General features: G+C 43.6%; 1 protein-coding gene across 2 annotated transcripts in view; it reads right to left on the reverse strand.

The window, feature by feature from the left end:
• LOC135378418 (uncharacterized) overlaps positions 1–20,855 on the reverse strand; it is a 61,598-nt gene that overhangs the window by 35,122 nt on the left and 5,621 nt on the right. Inside the window, exons 1-4 of one of the 2 annotated variants that reach the window (XM_064611448.1) lie at positions 16,942–17,060; positions 12,283–12,352; positions 5,698–5,840; positions 5,496–5,635 (exon numbers count right to left, since the gene is read on the reverse strand). In XM_064611448.1, coding sequence (XP_064467518.1) covers positions 5,496–5,635; positions 5,698–5,840; positions 12,283–12,337 — 338 coding nt within the window. In that variant the 5' untranslated portion in view covers positions 12,338–12,352; positions 16,942–17,060. Of the gene's footprint in view, positions 1–5,495; positions 5,636–5,697; positions 5,841–12,282; positions 12,353–16,941; positions 17,061–20,855 lie in introns of those variants that run through there. The other variant, XM_064611449.1, reaches the window with a different exon arrangement.

Raw genomic sequence — 20,855 nt, forward strand, 5'->3', positions numbered from 1 at the left:
ATTCGATGGAGGGGAGAGTTGAGCTGATTTCGCTCTTTGATCCGCTTTTTAGATAGTTAAAGCGCTTGAGCTACGTAAAGTCTTCCACATATTTAGGTATAGTGAAACCCCTGCTTTCACTCTGTGTAGTGTTTTAGACACAGCAAGATCATCAGATTAGTGCCCGTTGTTTTGACTAGCATGTAAAACACAGTTTATAGCCAGGGTTTCAATATTTTGCAAAAATACAAATATCACATGAGAGAACAATGAGGACTGCACAATAGTGGTCAGTACACAGATGTGGCTGACAACTAGGACAGAAAGAAAATGAGATTAATATAATAGAGGGTGCCATCCATTTGTTGCAGCTGATTCCAATTGCAATAAAGAATGCTAACTTCTGTGGTTTTGAAGCTACAGTTCTGACTCCGGAACAGTGTAATTTGCACAAGCAACTCTACGAGAGAAAGGAAAAGATGCGAAACCGAGGGTTTTCAAGGATGGTAAAAGAAGTGCAGAGTTTTCCAGACCTCGAAAATGGCGTTTTCAAATTCCAGGTGATTCGAGGGTTTCATGGACCAGTGAGAACCATGACACATGCATTTCTTACAGGCAGGGGGACAACACGACACATTTTATTAAATGACTAAATGATACCTTGGAAAAATCTACATACATCATCATTCCCTACATAAAGGGCGTTTCAGAACCGATACCGCAGGCACTAGCTCAAGCAAACATAAAAACTGCTTTTAAACCTCAACCCACACTGAAGAATCTGCCCAGCCATCCAACAGATAAGACAACACCAAACGATCAACATGGGTTCGTCTACAAGACATCGTGGCAAGAACGACCGGCGATGTACATCAGGGAAACCGGGAGAAATACAAAAACCAGAATGAAAAAACACGAAACAGATGTTTGACAAGGCTGCAGAGAAGCAAACTGAACTATGTGAACATGCGGTAAAACTGGTCACAGATTACATCATGATAACCCAGAATTTCAGCTTGTGAGGGTCGTTGAGGGGTGAGGAAATAATTGGAATCTTGGCACACGAAGATAATTAAAGAAGCTATCAACAGGCATCCGGGCCCCCTACCAAAATGCTACACACCTTCGATATATAAAAAGGGACCTGCAGCTTGTGGTACGTTATTCTGATGATGAAACGTCAAACTTTTTTCGTTATTGTATTGTTGTTTGCTGGTGTATACACCGATTGAAAAAGTGCCAATTCACCCACCAATATGGGCAGTGGAGATTGCTAAATGCCGTACATTCAGCACAGCTGTTCCACATCTTATGTCAAACTAAAAGGGGAGAAGTGCTTTTTTTTTTATTTTGTACCCGAAAATCTACTCTGCGGCTATCTAAATCACGGCTCCTGAAATAAAATCAAGTTTTCACCTCACGATTTTCAAAAGCCATGAACTCATAGTAACTCTTGAGTCATAACTAAATGTAACTCTTTATAGGACCACTCTCGGAAGAGTCCAAGAATACAAATATCTAGGCGTCATTTTTTGTAGCAACCTCAGGTGGAAGAACCACATTAGATATACGGTTGGGAAAGCAAGTCGCATGTTAAGAGGGCATACCAGCTCTCCGTCCCAATGTATTTCCTATGGAACAGTTTTTATGCTTTTTCTCGGTAACCACCGCACAGATTTTGACGCGGGTGGTTTCATCATAAAGAGGAAGACGAGATGAAGATATTTACGCTACAGGATTTCTCATACATGTCGTATGTATTTTACGGCGACGTCACGCACGAAAGGCACTCGAAGTCTGAATGCTAAGAAGGAAATTTCGCCATAGTATAAAATACAGATATTGTATTAACAGCCATATAAAACTTCAGTTCAAACTTGTTTAGAGTATGCATCTGCTCCAAACGAAGCAATAAAAAAATCAAACGACCGCTGCCGTTTCGATCAAACGGTGTTCGATCAAATGACTTTCGACCAAATGTCCCGCGTTCGATCAAATGGCTTTCGTTCTTGCGAAGACGATTTCTCCGGGGAACATTTTTCCCTGGGGACGGTTCTGCCTGGGGACATTTTTTTTCGGGGAAGGAAATCTGGCATCTCGGGCGAGCTCTGATTATATGAAACGACTTCTCCGTGATCATTCCATCATTTGGCAACTAGCGCTCATATTCATCTCTGGAAACCCAAATTTTGTAATTGCATCTGTGTTGCCCTTCAAGAATAGTGATTTTCCTAAAATACGCATAAATTTGGCTCACAAGGTGTCCAGTTCTTCAGCTTTTCCACGACCGAATTTCACGTTTTCAAGTTTAGATTGAATTAACTGAGACCTCAGCATTCAACACAACGAAATCTGGAGTAAAAAGTTTACGCTTCAGATATTCTTCTAAAAAAGAAAAGAATGCATATATTATCCAGTTTCACATAATAAGGAGGACGAACTGTACTTTTTTGCCAGACTCAAACAAGAACATGTTATGTTGTCAGGTGACCATAGTTATTATTTTCCTCCAATGTGTCCTTTTATTTTTTGTCAGATCGTTCCTCTTGGCGTTCAGGGAATATCGCGACTCCCGCTTCGAGGCCTTGCCGCTCGACCTTCCCATATCTTTTTGGTTGGTTTCCGCGTGTCGACCCGAAGCCTTTATCGCCCTTCACCTCCTTTGCACGGTTTTGCAACCTGGTACACCAGAAGAAAAGGGGTCCCCTGTCACTGGGGTTGTTGACTGACATCATTTTTCTGAGCGGGTGTAAGGTAAAAGAAAGAGAATGGAGAACATGGAGGAAAGGAGCCTTTGAAACATGTTACTGAAGTTTTCGGGTTATAATAAGAAGTCTGTTCTACGACGGAAATTTTGAAAAGTCTTTTGCACCAACGCCTTGTAAATGAATTCAGATATTTCATAATGCTTACTTACCAGAAATATACATATCAAAATGTCATTTTTGCATGAATAGAGTTATTATCAAGGTAAATTGAATGTTGTAAAAACACTTTTGGGACCCCTCATATAGGACCCCGGTTAGCTAATGCTGCCCTTCGAGACGCAGGCGGGTTAACTTTGTTGTGCATTTCTCACACACAAAATATGGACTTTGTCGCAGGCAATGCTATGTACCTTGTAACTTGAATAAGCTCCCCTTCGACAGTTTTTCTTTGGAATCGAAGTACAAACTAAAAAAAGCACTACGGCAACTTTATCATAGGATGTAGTACCTTTATACGTTCATATACTGTCGAACTGTATGCCGCTGGCTGCTTCAGGGTGAGTGCCACAAGCCTTTCGGTTTAGACGGGCCTGTTTTATTATATTTGTAGTTTGCTTTCTTGAGTAAAATTATTATTATTATTATTATTATTATGTAAGCGAGTGCAAAAAAAAAGGAATACCGTTTCGAGCACTAGATTCTCCAGACTGGCATTGTAAGCGCTGTGTGTAGGCAATGTTAATAGCCTAATTTATAGCCGCTGGTAGATCCAAATGAGAGCCTCTGAGATACCGGCATCCGTACTATCCGATCACACTTGTACGTCGGCAACTCGGCATACAGTAAGTATGCACTAGTAAAACAATACGAAGAGCAACTAAACATTCCATAATCAGTCAGTACAGGCGGTAGTGACTTGTGAAAACAATAATTGTAGCATAAATATATAAGAACAAAAAAAATGCTCATGTAGCAATAGGAGACAAGCAAAAAGACGTGAATGTCTCGAATCGAACTGCGGACCTTTCGTGGCAAAGTCCGACACTTTACCACTCAACAAACAACGCAGAGGGCGAGGGCCGCCTTAAACTCGCGAGGTCAACCATGCACAATGGGGATTATTTCGGGAGTCGGAGGCGAACGGCGTGATAAGGACGGCGACCGTGGCGCCATCTAGAATCGGGAAAATCGTGAATCGGAGTTGCTCCCCGACTGGTATGCCCTCTTAAGGTTAGTAGTACAGAATTTTAAAAATGTGCCGACCAAGGTCAAGGAGACAATGTATTTTACGCATGTTAGACTGACACCTGAATATGCGCGTATCTTATGGGACACAGATTACTCATCCTGTACAAGCAAACTAGAAAAAAACAAACAAAACAAAATGATGCAGCCAAGTATGTGTGCAATCGGTATTGTATTGCAGATACTGTTACCAAATGAAAACCATGCTGGAATGGCCTTTACTGTCAACATGTAGAACAAACTTTCTTCTAAAATTTTTGTACAGTGTTTATGATTACCAAACCATTTTGACCTTCGAAGTATTTGCAAACCTCAATATACAGGCTGACTAAGATTGATCATGCTCAGAAGATATGTGAATATAATACGTGGACAGACGTTTTTAAATTTCCTTCAGGTTTCAGTGTAATGTTGGAAGACATGTTTGTCTTGTTGGTACAACACAAGCCACTGTTACTTTGTGTTTCATGCATAAATTCCTTGCATTGTATGCGCATTTTCACACCATCATTTCCAATTATGTTTCGCGCTCTGTATTGCATTTGCATGAGGCAAATGAACGAAACACTGAAAGATATGACCTCAAAATGAGGAGCCAGCATGGACCCGCCGCTAGAAAGTCCCCACCGTGTCAACGACGCCGGAGGAAGAGTGTGTGTGTGCATGCAGGCACCCTAGCAACATTCGTTGCTGCTATCTATCTATCCATCCACAGAAGGAAACAGAGTTAGTGCAAAATTAGCCTCCCCATTGTTGACATGAACTGCGTTAGAGCAACAACCTGGGATGGGTTCATTGGGTAGTGAAGGTGCTAAACCAACTGAAATTCTTCACAGGATGAAAGCACAGTAGGGTGACTCGTGTGTCTTTGCAGCAGATGAAACCTAGTTGCACTATCATCAACAGCAAAAAGATGTAGCAAACCCCAAGAATTTCACAGCCAACCATCAGCAGCAAAAGTCATGCTCATTATCACCTTGGTTGGAAATGAGTTGTTGAAATTGATCAAGTGCACGAGAGAGAGAGAGAAGATAATGAATGGGGCGCTAGGGGCGATACTCTACCCAGTTGCTGGTGGTGATGAGGGTAATGAAATAATGAACCCTTTCACAATTTGTGTCCAGCGTTGGTGGGCTGGATTCGGCCAGGGACTGAGCAATTTCGATAGAGAGAAGGAGCCAAAGTCCAGCTGACTAAGAGACCCGGAGAGTGCGGTCTGGCAAGGTTGGTAGATCTCTAACGGCACTGCAGTGACAGCTCCTTCAGTGTGTCTTCACACTTGCAGATATGAAGGAAAAATCTAGCCCTGAACTCACTCAACTTGCTCTTTTATTTCACCACGAAGATTGATCGTAATGCAATGACCATACTTCTACTGAGACATCTTGATGACAAAGCACACGCTAAGGGGTGCCGACATAACCTCAGACAACACAGCCAGTGGTGGGATTCAAACCTGCCACCTCTCTGTGTCCAGGTGGACCTTGGCTACCACCAATGAGAAGATGCTTTTATGCGATCGACCATATTGCTGGTGCTAATAGAGTTACAATAAAAGCTTGCCCCTCTGGAAGCTCCACTGGAGTGAGGGAGAGGCTGCCATCTGGATCCAGGCTCTGCCCCAGCAGCTCCAGTGATGTTTTGATTTCATTCAGAGTGACCGTATGCAGGGCGTTTACATTGTCTTCGATCTGTGACTTGAGCTGCGACACAGAGAGGATTAATAGCTCTAGAATTAATGACCACCCCGGGGTGTTATCATTACCCTGGGAAAGTGGATGCTGAAGATCTTGCGCTTACGATTCAGTGCCTTGCACTGCTCTGTGAGCTTTTGTTTCAATGCAGCCTGGCTCTTTGTCAGGGCCTTGTTTTTGCGAAGGATCTGCTTGTGTTTCCTTTTCAGTGTGCCTGGAATACAAGATGTGCTACAATTAAGGATATGCATCGACCATCCTTTACAACATGCTCGCAAAATTACAAGAACACTCAGTATACATACGGTCACTTATTTATTATTATTATTCGGGACGCCAGCCAGTAAGCAGCATAGCGAGGATAGCCAGAAAAATGTTATGGGGAGAGTTCTATGGGAACTTTACATGGGGGGTTCTAATAATAATAGTTAATTTATCACTTCCGCAAATGGGAGGAGGGAACAAAAAAGGACTTGACAGAGGCCCCAACTCCCAGCAGCAGCGTACAAACATCAGTCACAGGCTCTTGACATCAAAAATAAATATAAATCCACTAGAGAAGCCATGAGCATAATCAGTTCTAGACAAAGGAGATTTTTGCGATTTTACAACACACAGATAAATTATGGGCGTAGTACAATGTGGAAACACTCATTGCATGCATAGGTTGCATACCACATGTAATATACTATATAATGTGACTCTTTAGCGATGTTGTCACTCGTATAAAATCGCTTCTAACTGGCGCAGAGGAGAAAAACACGACTGCTCTCTTAGGAAGACAGACGAACACTACTTTATTGTACAACAGACGGAAATAGAAGTGTGTACATTGGGAGATATCACCAAGTCCAATTCGGTTAAAGTCACGTTCCAGGCCCCAACCTGCCACGTATTCGGTTACATATGCGGTCTTCTGTTTATGTCTGGCCCTTAAGGGGTCGTCTAACAAGTGATTCATTCGTTGTTTCGTTTTTGTATCACCACAAGCAGAAAAAAGAAGAAAAAGAAAGGTAAAGGTATTCACACCAGTTTCACTATCTGAAATGTCCTGCCAGAGGTAAACAAATGGGGGGAGGGGTAAACCAATTGGGAACGACATCTAGGTTACCATGTGTTGCATTAGAGATATGATACACAAAACAGTGTAGGCCACAGGTAGAAAAATGGAGTGCAAACCCAATGTTGAGGCAGCAACTTTCACCCCGAGCGAGGTTTTTCGCACATTTTCAAAAATGTATTCCTTGTAACCGTGTCCCACTAAGCTCTTCTTTGACTAGAAATCCTTCCGCTCATTCAAAACGTCAATCTACAAATCCTTCAATTTATAAAAGACTTTCGAGAAATCTTGGCAATATACGCGCCGAGAGCTGCACAGCTGTACAGAGACTACATTAGACTGCGTAAACAACACATCGAAGAAGGCCTTAATTAAAAATTTCTCAAGGTCCATATCGGAGCTTGCACTTGATGAAGCTAATTCCAGTCGTTTCGCAGAACATGAAAGAACTGATGTTCTGAGGCTGGAACAACATAAAAGAGACAAATACATACAAAGCCTCAATTTGCCTAAGAAATTGACGATGAAAGATGGAAGTCACTGAAAAGGTTAGCCAGCTGTAGGAGTCGAACCCACATCTTCTGGATTGCCGGTCGAGGGCTCTACCAATTGAGCTAAGCTAACACGCCTTCTCAGCGACTTCCGGGGTGCGTCATCTGAAGGGACAAACCAGCCACTCTCTCTCACTCATCCTCCTTTCACTTACATTTTTGCTCACTCATACACACATTCATACGACGGGATTGACGCAGGCGGCAACTGCTGAACATGAAAGAACTGATGTTCTGAGGCTGGAACAACATAGAAGGGACATAAAATGAGGCTTTGTATGTATTTGTTCCTTCTATGTTGTTCTAGCCTCAGAACATCAGTTCTTTCATGTTCACAGTTGCTGCCTGCATCGATCCCGTCGTATGAATGTGTGTATGAGTGAGCAAAAATGTAAAAGTGAAAGGAGGATGAGTGAGAGAGAGTGGCTGGTTTGTCCCTTCAGATGACGCACCCCGGAAGTCGCTGAGAAGGCGTGTTAGCTTGTGGGGGGCGCTGATAACCCGGCAACTTCCGCGCGATAGCGCAAGAGATAAAAGAGCCAGCGCTCGGGAAAAGAGTGATATTCGTGCGGCAGGCACGCTGGCAGACGGTCACAGAAGCGAGGAGCGACGAAGCGGGCAGACGGCCAGCAGCTGTGATGTAAGGCAATAAACCTTGTTTCTTTTGTTGAACTGCTGTGTCAGTGTTCTTCGGGGTTACGGCGGGGTCGAATACGGAACCACCCCGAGTTTGTGGGCAGAGGTTCCCACAAGCTTAGCTCAATTTGTAGAGCCCTGGACCGGCAATCCAGAAGATGTGGGTTCGAGTCCTACAGCTGGCTAACCTTTTGAGTGACTTTCACCTTTCATCGTTTCGTAGCATTTCTGCACCTTCGTGGGACATAGCAGAACTTTCAGACAGGTGGCTTCACAAAGGGCTTTTCATGAAAGATGGAACTCACTGAAAAGGTTAGCAATCTGTAGGACTCGAACCCACATCTTCTGGATTACCGTTCCGTTAATGTTGTTCCAGCCTCAGAACATCAGTTCTCTCTTGGGCTTTTCATGTTGGTGTAATCAGACTGACAAACTCAAAATTTATGCCACGGGTAGTCCTTCCATTTGGAATAGACTATATGCAAAACGCGGCGCCCTCTTGTAGCGCGCGTGAAAACCTCTGGAATTCCACCATGTCTGAGGCTCCCTCCCCGAGTCACACACACTACTCACCTCCAGCTGTTCTATCGCGTGTCTTGCCTCGCATATGTGCTGTTTCAGTATGTTATTCGCATGGCGAGACGAAGGATTCAAAAGGGAATGCAAGCAAGGTAAAAGTAATTCTGGATTACTACTTGTTGCATTGGAGCGTGGTCATTTCGATTGTGGTCAAGAGAATTACATTAGCCCAGTGCAAAGCTGCTCTTTAATGCCACCCTATGACATATTTAGACAGTTCAGTACAGTCCATTTAAGGACTATTTAGTGCACTGTATACGCATAAACATTGGTACAAAATAAAAACTTAGTACGACTGCAGCAAGTATCGATGTTTCTGGACACTATATCAATGACTTATCGATGGTTTTGCATCACGCGTTCCCTTGGTAGTTTTCGCTCTGGCTTATCCTTGAATGAGAAACTGATGGCACAGCAAATTCATAGCGTCTTCCATCGGCACGTTTGGGACAAAATCAGTCTATTTGAAGTGCTGTGAACACACCTTTGCTATGTCAGCATCGAACTTATCTTTCTATTGACAGTTAGCAGTCATTTCTATCTCAGGGAAGCTGTTGAAGGTGACTGTAAGGCGATCATGAAATGTCCTCGCACAAAATGATTGAAACAGTCAGAGTGCACCGACTGAGGAGCACATTTAAGGAGGACTATCAGTCTGGTAAACAGTCACATGAAATGCAGTGCAACCAAACGTGACAATTATGTGGGAGATGCTCAGATAACGAAGACTCGGATTCACCGAGCTGAGAAAGGCCACATTTTATACCAGTACGTAACGGTGTGTATCACAGCAGGTTTCATAGCAACAACTGCAATCGCACTAAAGTTTTATTTCGTGCCAAATGTTTTTGCTGTATCAAGTGCACTAACAAGTTCTCAAATGAGCTGTACTAAGCTCCTTCTGGGATGGGATAACAAAGCATCGTTGCACTAGGTTAACGTAATTTTCTTGCCCAACCTATATTACCGCGCTAAACGCTTTCAATGCAATAAGGAATACAGATATACGAGGCTGTCAATCATGGTTTACATTCCCTTTTGAAACCCGCATCTCATTAATCACACAAATAAGATAGTGAAACTGCATATGTGAGAAGCATGACACGCGAGAGAACTGTTGTATGGCAGTCGTTTGCATTGTACTAGCCGGGTAGGACGCCTCATACGTGGCGGAACTCCGGTAGGTTCCTGGGAGTGCTACAAGATGGCGCTAAGTTTTGCATATGGTCAGTGCCGTGTATGCCAAAGGGAGTCTGGCCATTAGGAGGAGCCTAAAAAAGAGGCTCGACCTGTCAATCAAATTGAGCGTTCTTCATTGGCTGCTGTTTTCTATGCGGGCCGCCATGACACCAAAATTTTCCCGAAAATGGCAGCCTAGCTTGGAACGGCGAAGCGAGGACTTCATGACCAATTTTTTTCACAAATTACATCAATTTTATTCCCTAAGTGTAGATTCTGTTGCATATACCTTGCAAATCACCTTTAAATTACGCTCCAGTGTCAATGTTTGCCTGAAAATAACATGTTTTGTCGTCCTTGTTAGGCCTTAGTAACGACAGCAATCACAGGCAAATAGTGAGAAAAACGCTACGGATTGCCAAAAATTTGCATTTTATGACAGTTTTATTCATGTACACACCTTTGCCCATTCTCGATTCAATCATATGATATTTTATAGTTAAAATACGTATAATACAGGCAGTCTGTTCCAACTAGCGGTTCTACCGGCCAATCAGTTCTGCTAGCATGCACTTCTGCTTCTGCTACTTCTGCTACCCTGCGCCTTCCCGACATCCCCTCTTCATCCAGATGGCGCCGTTAAAAGTGGACGCAAAATCCATTAGGTTGCTTGGTTGTCAGGGAATATCCTATTCAATCCAATCCAATCCAATCCAGTTTCCCGAAAATGTCAGCACCCAGTAAATACAGGTAATTTATAGCTTGGATAGCCTGGGATTAATAGCGAACTGTATTTTGTCTCATGATTGGCCAGAGAGCTCAAAAAGTGGGTGGAGCTCCAGGTCCCATTAATGGCTAGACTCCCTTTGGCATACACGGCACTGCATATGGTCAGAGCCATATATTAAAAGGGAGTCTGGCCATTAATGGGTCATGCCTATATCTGAAGCTCCACCCACTTTTTCAGCTTTCCGACCAATGAAGTCTTGAAATATGGGGCGCTATCAATCAGCCTATCCTCACTATTTGCCCCCCTATCCAACATGGGCAGCGCCATTTTGGGTGGCAAGTGGAGTGGATGTCATTGAAATGGATACCTCTAGCAATCTGCAAAAGTAGTGGATTGTTGGTGCAAATTTGATAAGCGCCACCTAGGGAGGGTAAGGCACCTCGGGAATTGTCGTCTGCTTCCGTCGTTGTACCGCTGCCGGCAGAACCACCTGCTGGGACACATTCTGTTGTCGGTATGATTTTTAAACAAATCTACATGAATAGTTGGAATATAAGAGGCAAGAATGTTTATATCCATGAAATCCAGCTGTTAAATATAAGATTGTACAGCACAGCGCCGTTTTTGTTATGATTTCGTCGTGATCGTCGTGTTCACTAGGCCTAACACCGGCGACAAAACGTATTATTTTCAGTTAGATATCGACGGATGAGCATAAGTTGAAACTGATTTCCGAGAAATTTATATCAGGGTGTACATTTGCAGCGTAAAATCAGGTTAGTCAGTGAAAATTTTTTGTCACGAAATCCCCGCTTCACTGTGTTTGTTTTCGTCGCCATTTTGGGTGGCAGTATGGTGTCATGGCGACCCCCTTGGTAAAAAGCGAACCAATCAGAGGAGCGAAACTGTGATTGACAGGTTGAGCCTCTTTTTGTGACTCCTCCCAATGGCCAGACTCCCTTTTAATATACGGCTCTGCATATGGTCTATTGTATCAGAATCATCGCAACGAGCATTACTGCAAAAGCGTTACAGATGAATGCACACTTAAAGGGGTTGAGACACTTTCAATGATGTGGTTCATTACATCATGGATGCATTGTACAGCACACCAGAATACGAAGGAAAAAAGAATTATTCTTCTACGGGTCGCACTTAGCGAGATACAAGTCCTTGAACACGCTCCTCTTCAAAGCGCAGACGTCACAGACATTACAGTTGCAGCCATTTTTATTGGGAGCCATAAGCATGTTACTTCTCGGGCGCTGCCTTATTGGTGGCTGTGAGTGCTGTGATGTCACAGCTGCACGAGTTGCGGTATCCGCGGTGTCAATTTTCTCAGTTTCTATTACCCTCTTCATTGTGAAACTTTCAATACAAGTTCAAGTCCATGCAAAACACCGATTGATGTAAAGGTTGCATTTATCTAGGATAACCTGAAACGACCTGTCGCAAGCCCTTTAGGGGGCAATAAACAGGTATAAGAGGCACACTTTTTAAAAATGCATCGTGATATATTGCCAATGGTGAACGCTTTCAGAAAATCGTAGTCGCCAAAAAGTAAATAATGCCTCTAAACTGACCGATTATTATTGCACTCTTTCACCCTCATGCCCCGCCCTGCGATGTCCTGGGGACAATAGTAACACGTCATTTTGACATCGTGCCTCATCTGCCATTTAGAATGCGGGACGTTTATACAATATTTTTTTTGCAATATCGAAAAGTGAGGTCAATTCCGAACGTATTCCCACTCATCAAATCCAAGACAGCCAGTTCAAGCCGTGCCAAGAACCCTCAATATTCTGTTCACTGTTCATCGTACGACGTTAGATTCCATCGCACATTTGTGGTCGACACCCGGACGTTTAGTCGAACAAGGCACGGCTTTCACATATTTTGACGCCACAGGATCACTCACGCAGGTTTTCGAGGAGAGATTCCACTGGTGGTTTCTTTCTGCTAATGCTGGACATTCTGCCGGCTGATTTCTGAAAAACAAAACAGCTGCGTTAATCATTAACAAAGATTGGAAATTAACATATCTTCAGGGAGCAACTGTATAATAGCATTGAGCTTGCAACAGATAGAAAAGAAGTAGAACGCAGTGATTTACCACGCAACACCATTTCTTTCCTCTGCACCGCATCCGTTCCATTCAGTAACACCTCATGACACCACTGGCTTCCAGCCAATGAACAAACCGACATTTTTTTCCCATCTTTGCTGATGTAGAGTTGTCCAACACATGCTTCAACACACCTCTCGCCACGATGCTGCATTCATCAAATGTTAGACAGACACAACACGAAGTCTCAATTGAGACTTCGTGTTGTGTCTGTCTACAGATTTATCATGAGATCTACCTACTTTTTGAAAAATCTACAGATCTACAGAGATTTCTGAAAATCTCATGATTTTTTTGCTCCAACGAATGAGTCAGTCGACCCAGTATTACGCATCAGTGCACGAAACGACAACGACGAAAAACGTACAGCAGAATGCGGGACTGACTGTGTTATACCGACAATTTTTTAGAATATTTTCCACAGTTAATTTGATGAAAACGAAGGGAAGATACAGCCTCTCGACGACCACAATAACTGGCTTCCTGCACACAAAACGCATGCAGCTTGACCCAAAAGCATGCTTTTGGGTCAAGCTGCTTCGCCTTCGCCGTTGACAAGGATTTGATCCGTCGATCACGAAACTGGCGGAGCTCGCCAGAGGAGAAGGACGTCTACAGCGATTGAACCATTGGTGAGCCTCAACGCTAAATCAGTTTTCTTGGGTGTTTGTGTGTGCGTTACCAGTTGTGTGCGCCTCACAGACTTGACTGGCTTTGAAGTGAAACCACAACGTTTATAATTCACGTCACGCTTTCATTATGCCTGTGGAAATAATATATCGCGCTTTGCGAGAGGGCGTTGCGAGTATGCATAGTATGTGCGTAGTATGCGAGTATGCAGCGAGAGGGCATTGCGGCAGTATGACAGCACGCTCACTGATGTATCCTCTGTTTGTTATACAGGTACTGATGTCGCTGTGCTGCAACACCTTTCCGGGAGGAAGTCCATTTGCAACTGTGCACATAATTCCAGCTACTAACGCCGATGGTGTGAGCTACGATGTTACGCCAAAGCTACAGTCAACCTTGCTGTGTCCTGATTTTCCACGCCAGAATGTTATCTTCATCTACGCCTCCGCACTATCTACTGTGACGTCATCGGAAGACACGTTAAAAGCATCAGAGCTTCCCCAGTCTGACAGCACGCTCACTGATGTATCCTCTGTTTGTTATACAGGTTGGTAAGCGTAACTACCCTTGCTACTCCAGTAATGACTTGTGTTTGATACTGCTGCCGTGCCCTCAAGTTTGCATCGCATTTTATGTCAATATCTCAGAGATGCTCCTCATGTTGTCGGGCGACGTCGAATCTAACCCCGGGCCAACGATTGAGGAACAGCTTTCGCTCCTGATTAGTGGTCAACGGGAGATAACCAAACGGATCGAGTCTGTGAATGAAAGTAATAGGAAACTTGAAGCCGTTATCAGTGGATAAGTCAATCTAGTTTAGAAAGTAAGATTGAGAGCCTGGCCAGCAATATAGCTACAATTGAGGCTACCGTAGATATGTTAAGTGGAGGCCAAGCTGTCGTGAGTGAGTGTGTGTCTGACATTGCCAGTTTTAAACACAGAATTTCAACAGAAAGTTGATGACCTTGAACAACCTTATCGGCGTACCAGAAGAGGAAGGCGAATCTGAGGACAACCTAAAAATAAAAGTGCTCAACGAAATTTTCGAAAATAAGCTTAACGTTACGGTTTCCTCAGTTGAACGTATACACCGATTGGGTAGGCGGTCTTCAAGTAAGAGTTTTCGATTTCAGCGAGAAAACTGAGGTGTTGCGTAATGCAAGTAAGCTTAAAAACACGAAGCTGTTCATTACGGAAGACTTCTCTAGCAGAATTAGGGCAACAAGGAAATTGTTATGGGACAGCGCTCGCGATGAAAGGTCACGAGGTGCTAAAGTACGGTCGAGTTATGACAAGTTGTACATAGATGGTGTGTTGTACGTTTGGGACTATGCTTCTGGTCAGCGACGCAAAGCAACCTCTGTAAAGGATGCACCACTGACCAGTACTAATAAAGCTTGACTTAATGGAAAGACTGGTTCTGATAAATTTCGGGTTCTTAATCTAAATGCCAGAAGCATGGTGAACAAAATAGTAGACATAGAAAGTTTGCTTTTGTCTCATGATCCGGATGTGCTCATTGTTACGGAGACTTGGCTTCACAGTGATATTGAAAGTAATGAAATAATTCCACCCAACTATACTGTTGTTCGTAAGGATAGATCCTCTAGATGCGTCGCTGTTGTCCTAAAAAAAAATATTGAGTACATTGTGCTGCCGGTTGATGTCGAAATGGTTTGGGTGAAGCTTGCTTGTAGGTGGCTTTTACAGGCATATCCGTTCTGAATAAGCTTAAGCTGTCTGATTATATAAACACTCACGCTGCCCGCCATCCCTATGTAATCCTTGGTGGTGACTTTAACTTGCCCAACATTGACTGGTCTGCTCTCGCTGCGTTGACCAACTCTCGTTCAATTTACTCCAGCTCGTTAAGGAGCCTACGAGAACGCAGGGCACTACCTCGTCAATATTGGATTTCATGTTTGTATCAAACAAGATATTTACTAGAGAAGCGGAATGCAGCATCCTTGAAGGCATATCGGACCACAGGATGGTACTGTTAGAATTTGGGACCCTTCACCAAAAACTGACTTTTCTAGGGCAGACGACAATAGTGTAATTGATGAGCTTTCCAACTTCTTTGATACCTTCAGTGCCCTAGCAATTTCATCTGTGTCAGTCAACTCCCTGTGGGACCTCTTTAAACTTTCTGGATTTCGCTAAAGCATTCGACAGAGTCTCTCACAGGAAATTATTATTAAAATTGAAGGAAATTGTAAGCGATGAACTCTTTACCTGGCTTTCCAACTACCTTGACAATAGAAAACAATTTGTCCATGCGAATAACGCCGACTCGTCCTTCGTACACATCCGGTGTTCCCCAGGGTTCGGTCCTGGGTCCTTTGTTGTTTTTAATTTTTATAAATGATGTTGGTATGGGTATCCATGTTAAAATGAACTTTTTTGCCGATGACTGTGTATTGCATAAGGAGATTAATAGCGGTGATGACTGTGCATGTTTAAATAATTGTTTGCAGAAAATGGTGTGAGACATGGCAGTTACCTCTTAACATAAATAAGTGTGTGGTCATGAGTGTCACTCGCAAAAGGAAACCGCTCAGTGAATCTCTCAAGGGTCTCCAAATACAAATACCTGGGCGTTTTTCTTACATCAGACCTGCGCTGGAATAAGCACATCCAATACATAACAAGGAAGGCTAACAAGAAATTATGGTTCTTAAAACGTCATTTTCGTGAATGCACAGCTCATACTAAGTTAACGGCATTCAAAACATTAGTTTGTCCTATTCTGGAATATAGTGATATTGTTTGGGACCCGTACACCATTGCGAATATTCGACTACTTGAATCCGTTCAAAGGAGAGCTTTATTTTTAAGTCGTACCATCGTCTCACTTCAGTTACTCCTCTTTACGCACGGAGTGGCCGCTGGAAGAGCGTAGAAAGACCCATAGGCTCCAGTTTCTTTTTCATGTACTCAATGGTCAATATCGAATCAATCATCAGGACTATATCAGTCCACACGCACCCAGATCAACACGGCTAAGCCTCAAACCATTCCAGTGCAGGACAGACTGCTTTAAATATTCCTTCTTTCCTCGAACCATCGAAGAATGGAATTCTTTGTCATCTGCTCACACCGCTCTGTCACGGCATTTGTGAAAGGCTTAAACGCAGTTCCATGATGTGACATATGTGTCTTGTTGTAAATTATTTTGGACTTTCTGTGCCCCTCCTACTTGGACCCTTTCAGGGTTTGTAGTATTTTATAAATAAATAAAATTTATTGTTTTTGTTGTCCATGAATTGCGATCCTCGCTCACCATTGTGATAGTGGAACGAGTGAGAGAATTGTTCCTACTACACGCGATTCTTGCGTTAGTTGCCACAGCTCATGTGAATATACACATGTCAAAATATTAAAATCAACGTGCAGTGGCACTTTTTTCTATTGTTGCTGAGTTGAACACGCGACATCGCAAACCGAAAGTTCCAACGCGCAATGCCGCCGCAGCAATAAATTCCGACTGTGGTCTTCAGCAGTGGAACAAAATAAACCCTTGAATTTAGAGACGCAGGCAGACATTCCAGATTTGAAGACGAAACGTTCAAGAAGCTGAGTTTTGAGTGGCTACAGATTTTTCGGACTCGGATCTACAGGTATAAGTTTGTTTTACGTGTGGCAACACTGCCCCAGAATCGCGTCCCCGTGGTTACCATTATGGATAAGCCACTGTTTGAACATTTGCACAGAGCTGTGGACTGCGTGCAGTTAGGTCCGGCTCGTGACCTCGTGACAATTTCACTCGTAATTGCATTATCGATCCACAACATTAGCGCCTGAAGACATCCGTAAACTTACTCAGATTGTTTGTAGTCCGCACAACTCTTGTAAGGAAGCAATGGGAGAACAGCCAACACAGCAGCACTGTCACGCAACCACGCACGAAACCGCCAATGCTGCGTTCCAGAACTCACGCGGGTCGCGTACACTTGGCCAAGGGCCCGAAACTCGCCAGTTCCTTTGCGGGATAAAGTGAGGCGCTTCATGCGTTTCACGTCATCGGACGTCAGAAAACGTCACAAATTGAACGTCATGGAGACATCCGGTGGCTAGTGATTACTGATTGGTTCCCATGAGGATGAATTCGTTTTCTGAGCGATGATTGGCTGTTTTCAAACTTGTTCGCGAGCGCTCGAACAGGCGACAGCGCGGCGGCTGTGCCGGTTGGAACCGGCGTCCACGGAGTCGCCGGCGTCCTTTTCGGACGGCTTGCGTTGTGTAGCGGTTGTGTTGGACTATGAGTTCTGATTTTTCCTGTTTAAAAACGCAAGCTGTATCATGTGAGCGTCCTCGAACAGTCACAGCTGCCAGGGAAGATGCCTGCGCAACATTTGTGCTCTGCCTATTGGTGTAGAAACTATTCGAGCGTCCGAACGCCTCGTACCCGATACCTGGTCAACGACTGCCGAGAGGTAAGTCATTTGTCGTTGCTTGTTGCCTCACAACACCGCATTCACTTCGTGTATTGTGAATAAGTTGCTTAACAGTTACCGGAATACGCGGTGACCGAGACAGACAGCGTAGCTTTGCAGATACGATGGTAGACTAAATTTCTTTTCGTGAAACAATATCATCTAAATGTTATGGTTAAATACCCGTTCACGTCGTACTGTATAAAGGTATGACGCTACTGTAAGTCTGATTCTTGGTGATTTCGCTCGACAAGTTTCGTCAGACGCGTTGACTTAGTAGCTGTTCTGTACGTAGCGCCAAAGCCAAGAGTCAGGCTAATCGATCTGAATATATAATGGTGAAGTAGCGCAATAAAAGGTATTTTTCGTACTAAGGTCGCTCATCACTCCCCATGACTGCGAGCTTCTCACAACCCTACCACCGTTCTTATTTTTCGCGTTCAATAGCGCCGTTATTCTTTCTATTTACATTGCAACTTTCACATGCATAACCGTATATCTGATACCAATTGTTTTCATCTTGCAGCCACTGAGCTCCAGTTCCCAGTAGCAGTCCTTGCCAGAGGCAGTCCGACATTATCAGGCTTCTTCAAGCAAATTCTGGAGCAATGTTAATGTCATCCTGTGTACATCTTGCTTGCATAACCGTATGTCGCACAATAAAATACTTCATGTGACAAAAACAACCAAGGCTTCATCGTATTCCTGTAACTCCCACTGCATTCCAACAAACGCGAACCAAAAAAACAGTGCGTGGAAGAAAAAAAAGGAACAACAAAAGAAGACGGGAAGCAGAGCAGAGAGGAGGAAAGTAGTGAGAGAGAAACGGATGACACGTCATTTACGTCATTCGCGACATAATCAAAAAAGAAAAAAAAAATAGGGTGGCTAGTCCTCAGTCATTGGTCCAGCTCCGGAGGTCACGTGAGTTTTCAGCTACAATAGATTTATACTACAGCTTCGCGCCCCTGCACTTGGCCTTCGGGAGAGGAAAATCAGTTGCGCTGCGCATGCGCTAGAAGTGATGTGTGTCACGTGTCTTTCTTTGCCGCCGCCTTGCAGTCCAGTGTTAAGCATGGTTTTACGTGAGAAAATCAGTGTTTAAGAGGGTCACACTCCAGAATAACGAGTCTTTATGCAATTCTGTGTGGCATTCAGCATATATCTCTCAATTATTCATCAATTTAATTAAGTTAGAGGCGTAAATAACTACGCGTATGAATACTAGGAAAACAACGCTTCAGAGGTTCGGCCGTTCGGCTACTATTGGGGACGAGGCTATTAGAGAAAATTGAGTAACGACGGAGCTGTATGGTGTTGCGTGATGAGCTGCATGAAAAGGATAATCACTGCAAGCTCTAATAAAGCATATGTTTCTTCTGCCAATTTCGTCAGGTATTTTTCAGACGTGTAACGACTTGGTGTGCTAACACGCGCGTGTAACTTATGAAGGAATTCATTGGTGAAGTGACATTGATGCAGTCGTAGCCTGTTTTGGACAGGCAATCGGGTAGCGAAAAATGTCCACGATAGGCAACATATAAAACGTACCGCAAAACTGCTGTGTCGACCATTTGTCACGACGGTAATCACGTACATCACAGTAAACATCATGGAAACGTCTCTTGCTTTCCTCGGCCTACGAAGAACCGCTAATGTTATGTTTGATAAGCGCCGCGAAAAGTGGTTTAGCAAGGTAAAACTGTGCCGGGAACGCCGTCACATGAGGGATGTGTTTAATTAAATCACAGTGAGAGATAGCAAAGGAATGTTACTGGTCATGTAGAAAGCAGATCTCGTTCACCAACATATCAATGGATTGTTTAAATAGTGTTCCTGTCAATGGACAACTGACGTTTTCGCCCCGTCTATACTGAGAAATGTTGGCCCAGAGCTTGGTTTCTGGATGCCACAAAACACTTCTCGCCAATGTGGTGCACTGTGACTCAATGGGGCATTTACAGCTCAGTGTCATTACCACATGAGGCAAGTTGGCTCTCTCAGGTGCTGTCACTGCAGTGCTGTAGAAGATCCAGAGTATATTCTTTGTCATTGCCCACACTACTGAGCTTTCCAAACTGCCATTTTGAGATCTCAATAATCTGAACTCCTGCCCCTCTCTCTAAAATTTCTTGGCCTATAGCTAAATCGAGCCCACGAATGCCTGCTCTCGAAGCTCTTTTGGCAATTTTGGACTCCATGGGACATTATTTCCTTCCTCACACCACAAGCAGCTATGGGGTAGAGTACCGCCCCAGGCAATGAAACTCTCTGTCCATCTCAAAATAAAGTTGATGAACAGCATCTGCAACTTCTGTGGTTTAAACCACTCTTATAACTACATGATACAGACAAAATACAGAAACCGACACTTCCTCAGGTAGGACCTAAGGAAGCGTGGACCTCCATGCGAAACCTTGTACAAATTAAACTTAAACAAAAATCTTCAGTGTCGGTTTCTGTATTTTGTTTATGCGATCTACAGGACTTGACTCCCCTCTTCGTATATCAACCAATGGTATGTGTAACCTAGGAATGCTGGTATGTGGGTGGAGTGACTAGCTAGCCACAGTACCACAAATAGGAACACAAATGGCTGATAAATCTGCTACAGAATCTGGGCCAAGACGATGAGCACTTTGAATCATCACAGTTTTCAATACCATGCAGAGGAAGATAGAGTAGAGTACCCTCAAATTTTGTACTACTTTTTCTGAATTACTTGTAATTATGCAGCAGCTACATAGGCAGCAGTTAAAATGCTACTCAGAAGTGCCAAAACTTCATGCTAGCACTCAATTCTTTTTTCAAACTTTGATTTGTGATGTGATGAATGTTTCGGTGACTTCCATAGGCCCGGTTTCACCAACTCTGGTTAACTGAACCAATATCAAGGGTTGCCAATCCTCGAACAGACACTTCTTTTTTTCCATCGGTGATGTGGTGAAGCAGATAGTTTAATGACCGTTCATCTTAGTTCAGATGCTGAAAAGGTTGGTGAAACTGGGTCATTATGTAGCCTTTGTGTTCTGATGCTGTGCAATGGTTTTTCGAGGGATTCAAACTACAAAAAAAGGGTAGTAATAAAAAAAATTCTTGGCATACCTACCTACCTACATATGTAAGAAACTCAACAGAATATAAATGTCATCATGACATTGGTAGACAGACTGATACCGAAACAAATCGGAAGGGGAGGGCTGGGTTCCACGAATGGGCACTTGTTCACTGCCTCCTCTTGAAAGAAAAGTAGGACCGAAAGTCGCGTGCTCTGTCAAAGACCACCATAATCCCCTCAAG

This window comes from Ornithodoros turicata, chromosome 1 (assembly GCF_037126465.1).
Source record: "Ornithodoros turicata isolate Travis chromosome 1, ASM3712646v1, whole genome shotgun sequence".
NCBI lineage: Eukaryota > Metazoa > Arthropoda > Arachnida > Ixodida > Argasidae > Ornithodoros > Ornithodoros turicata.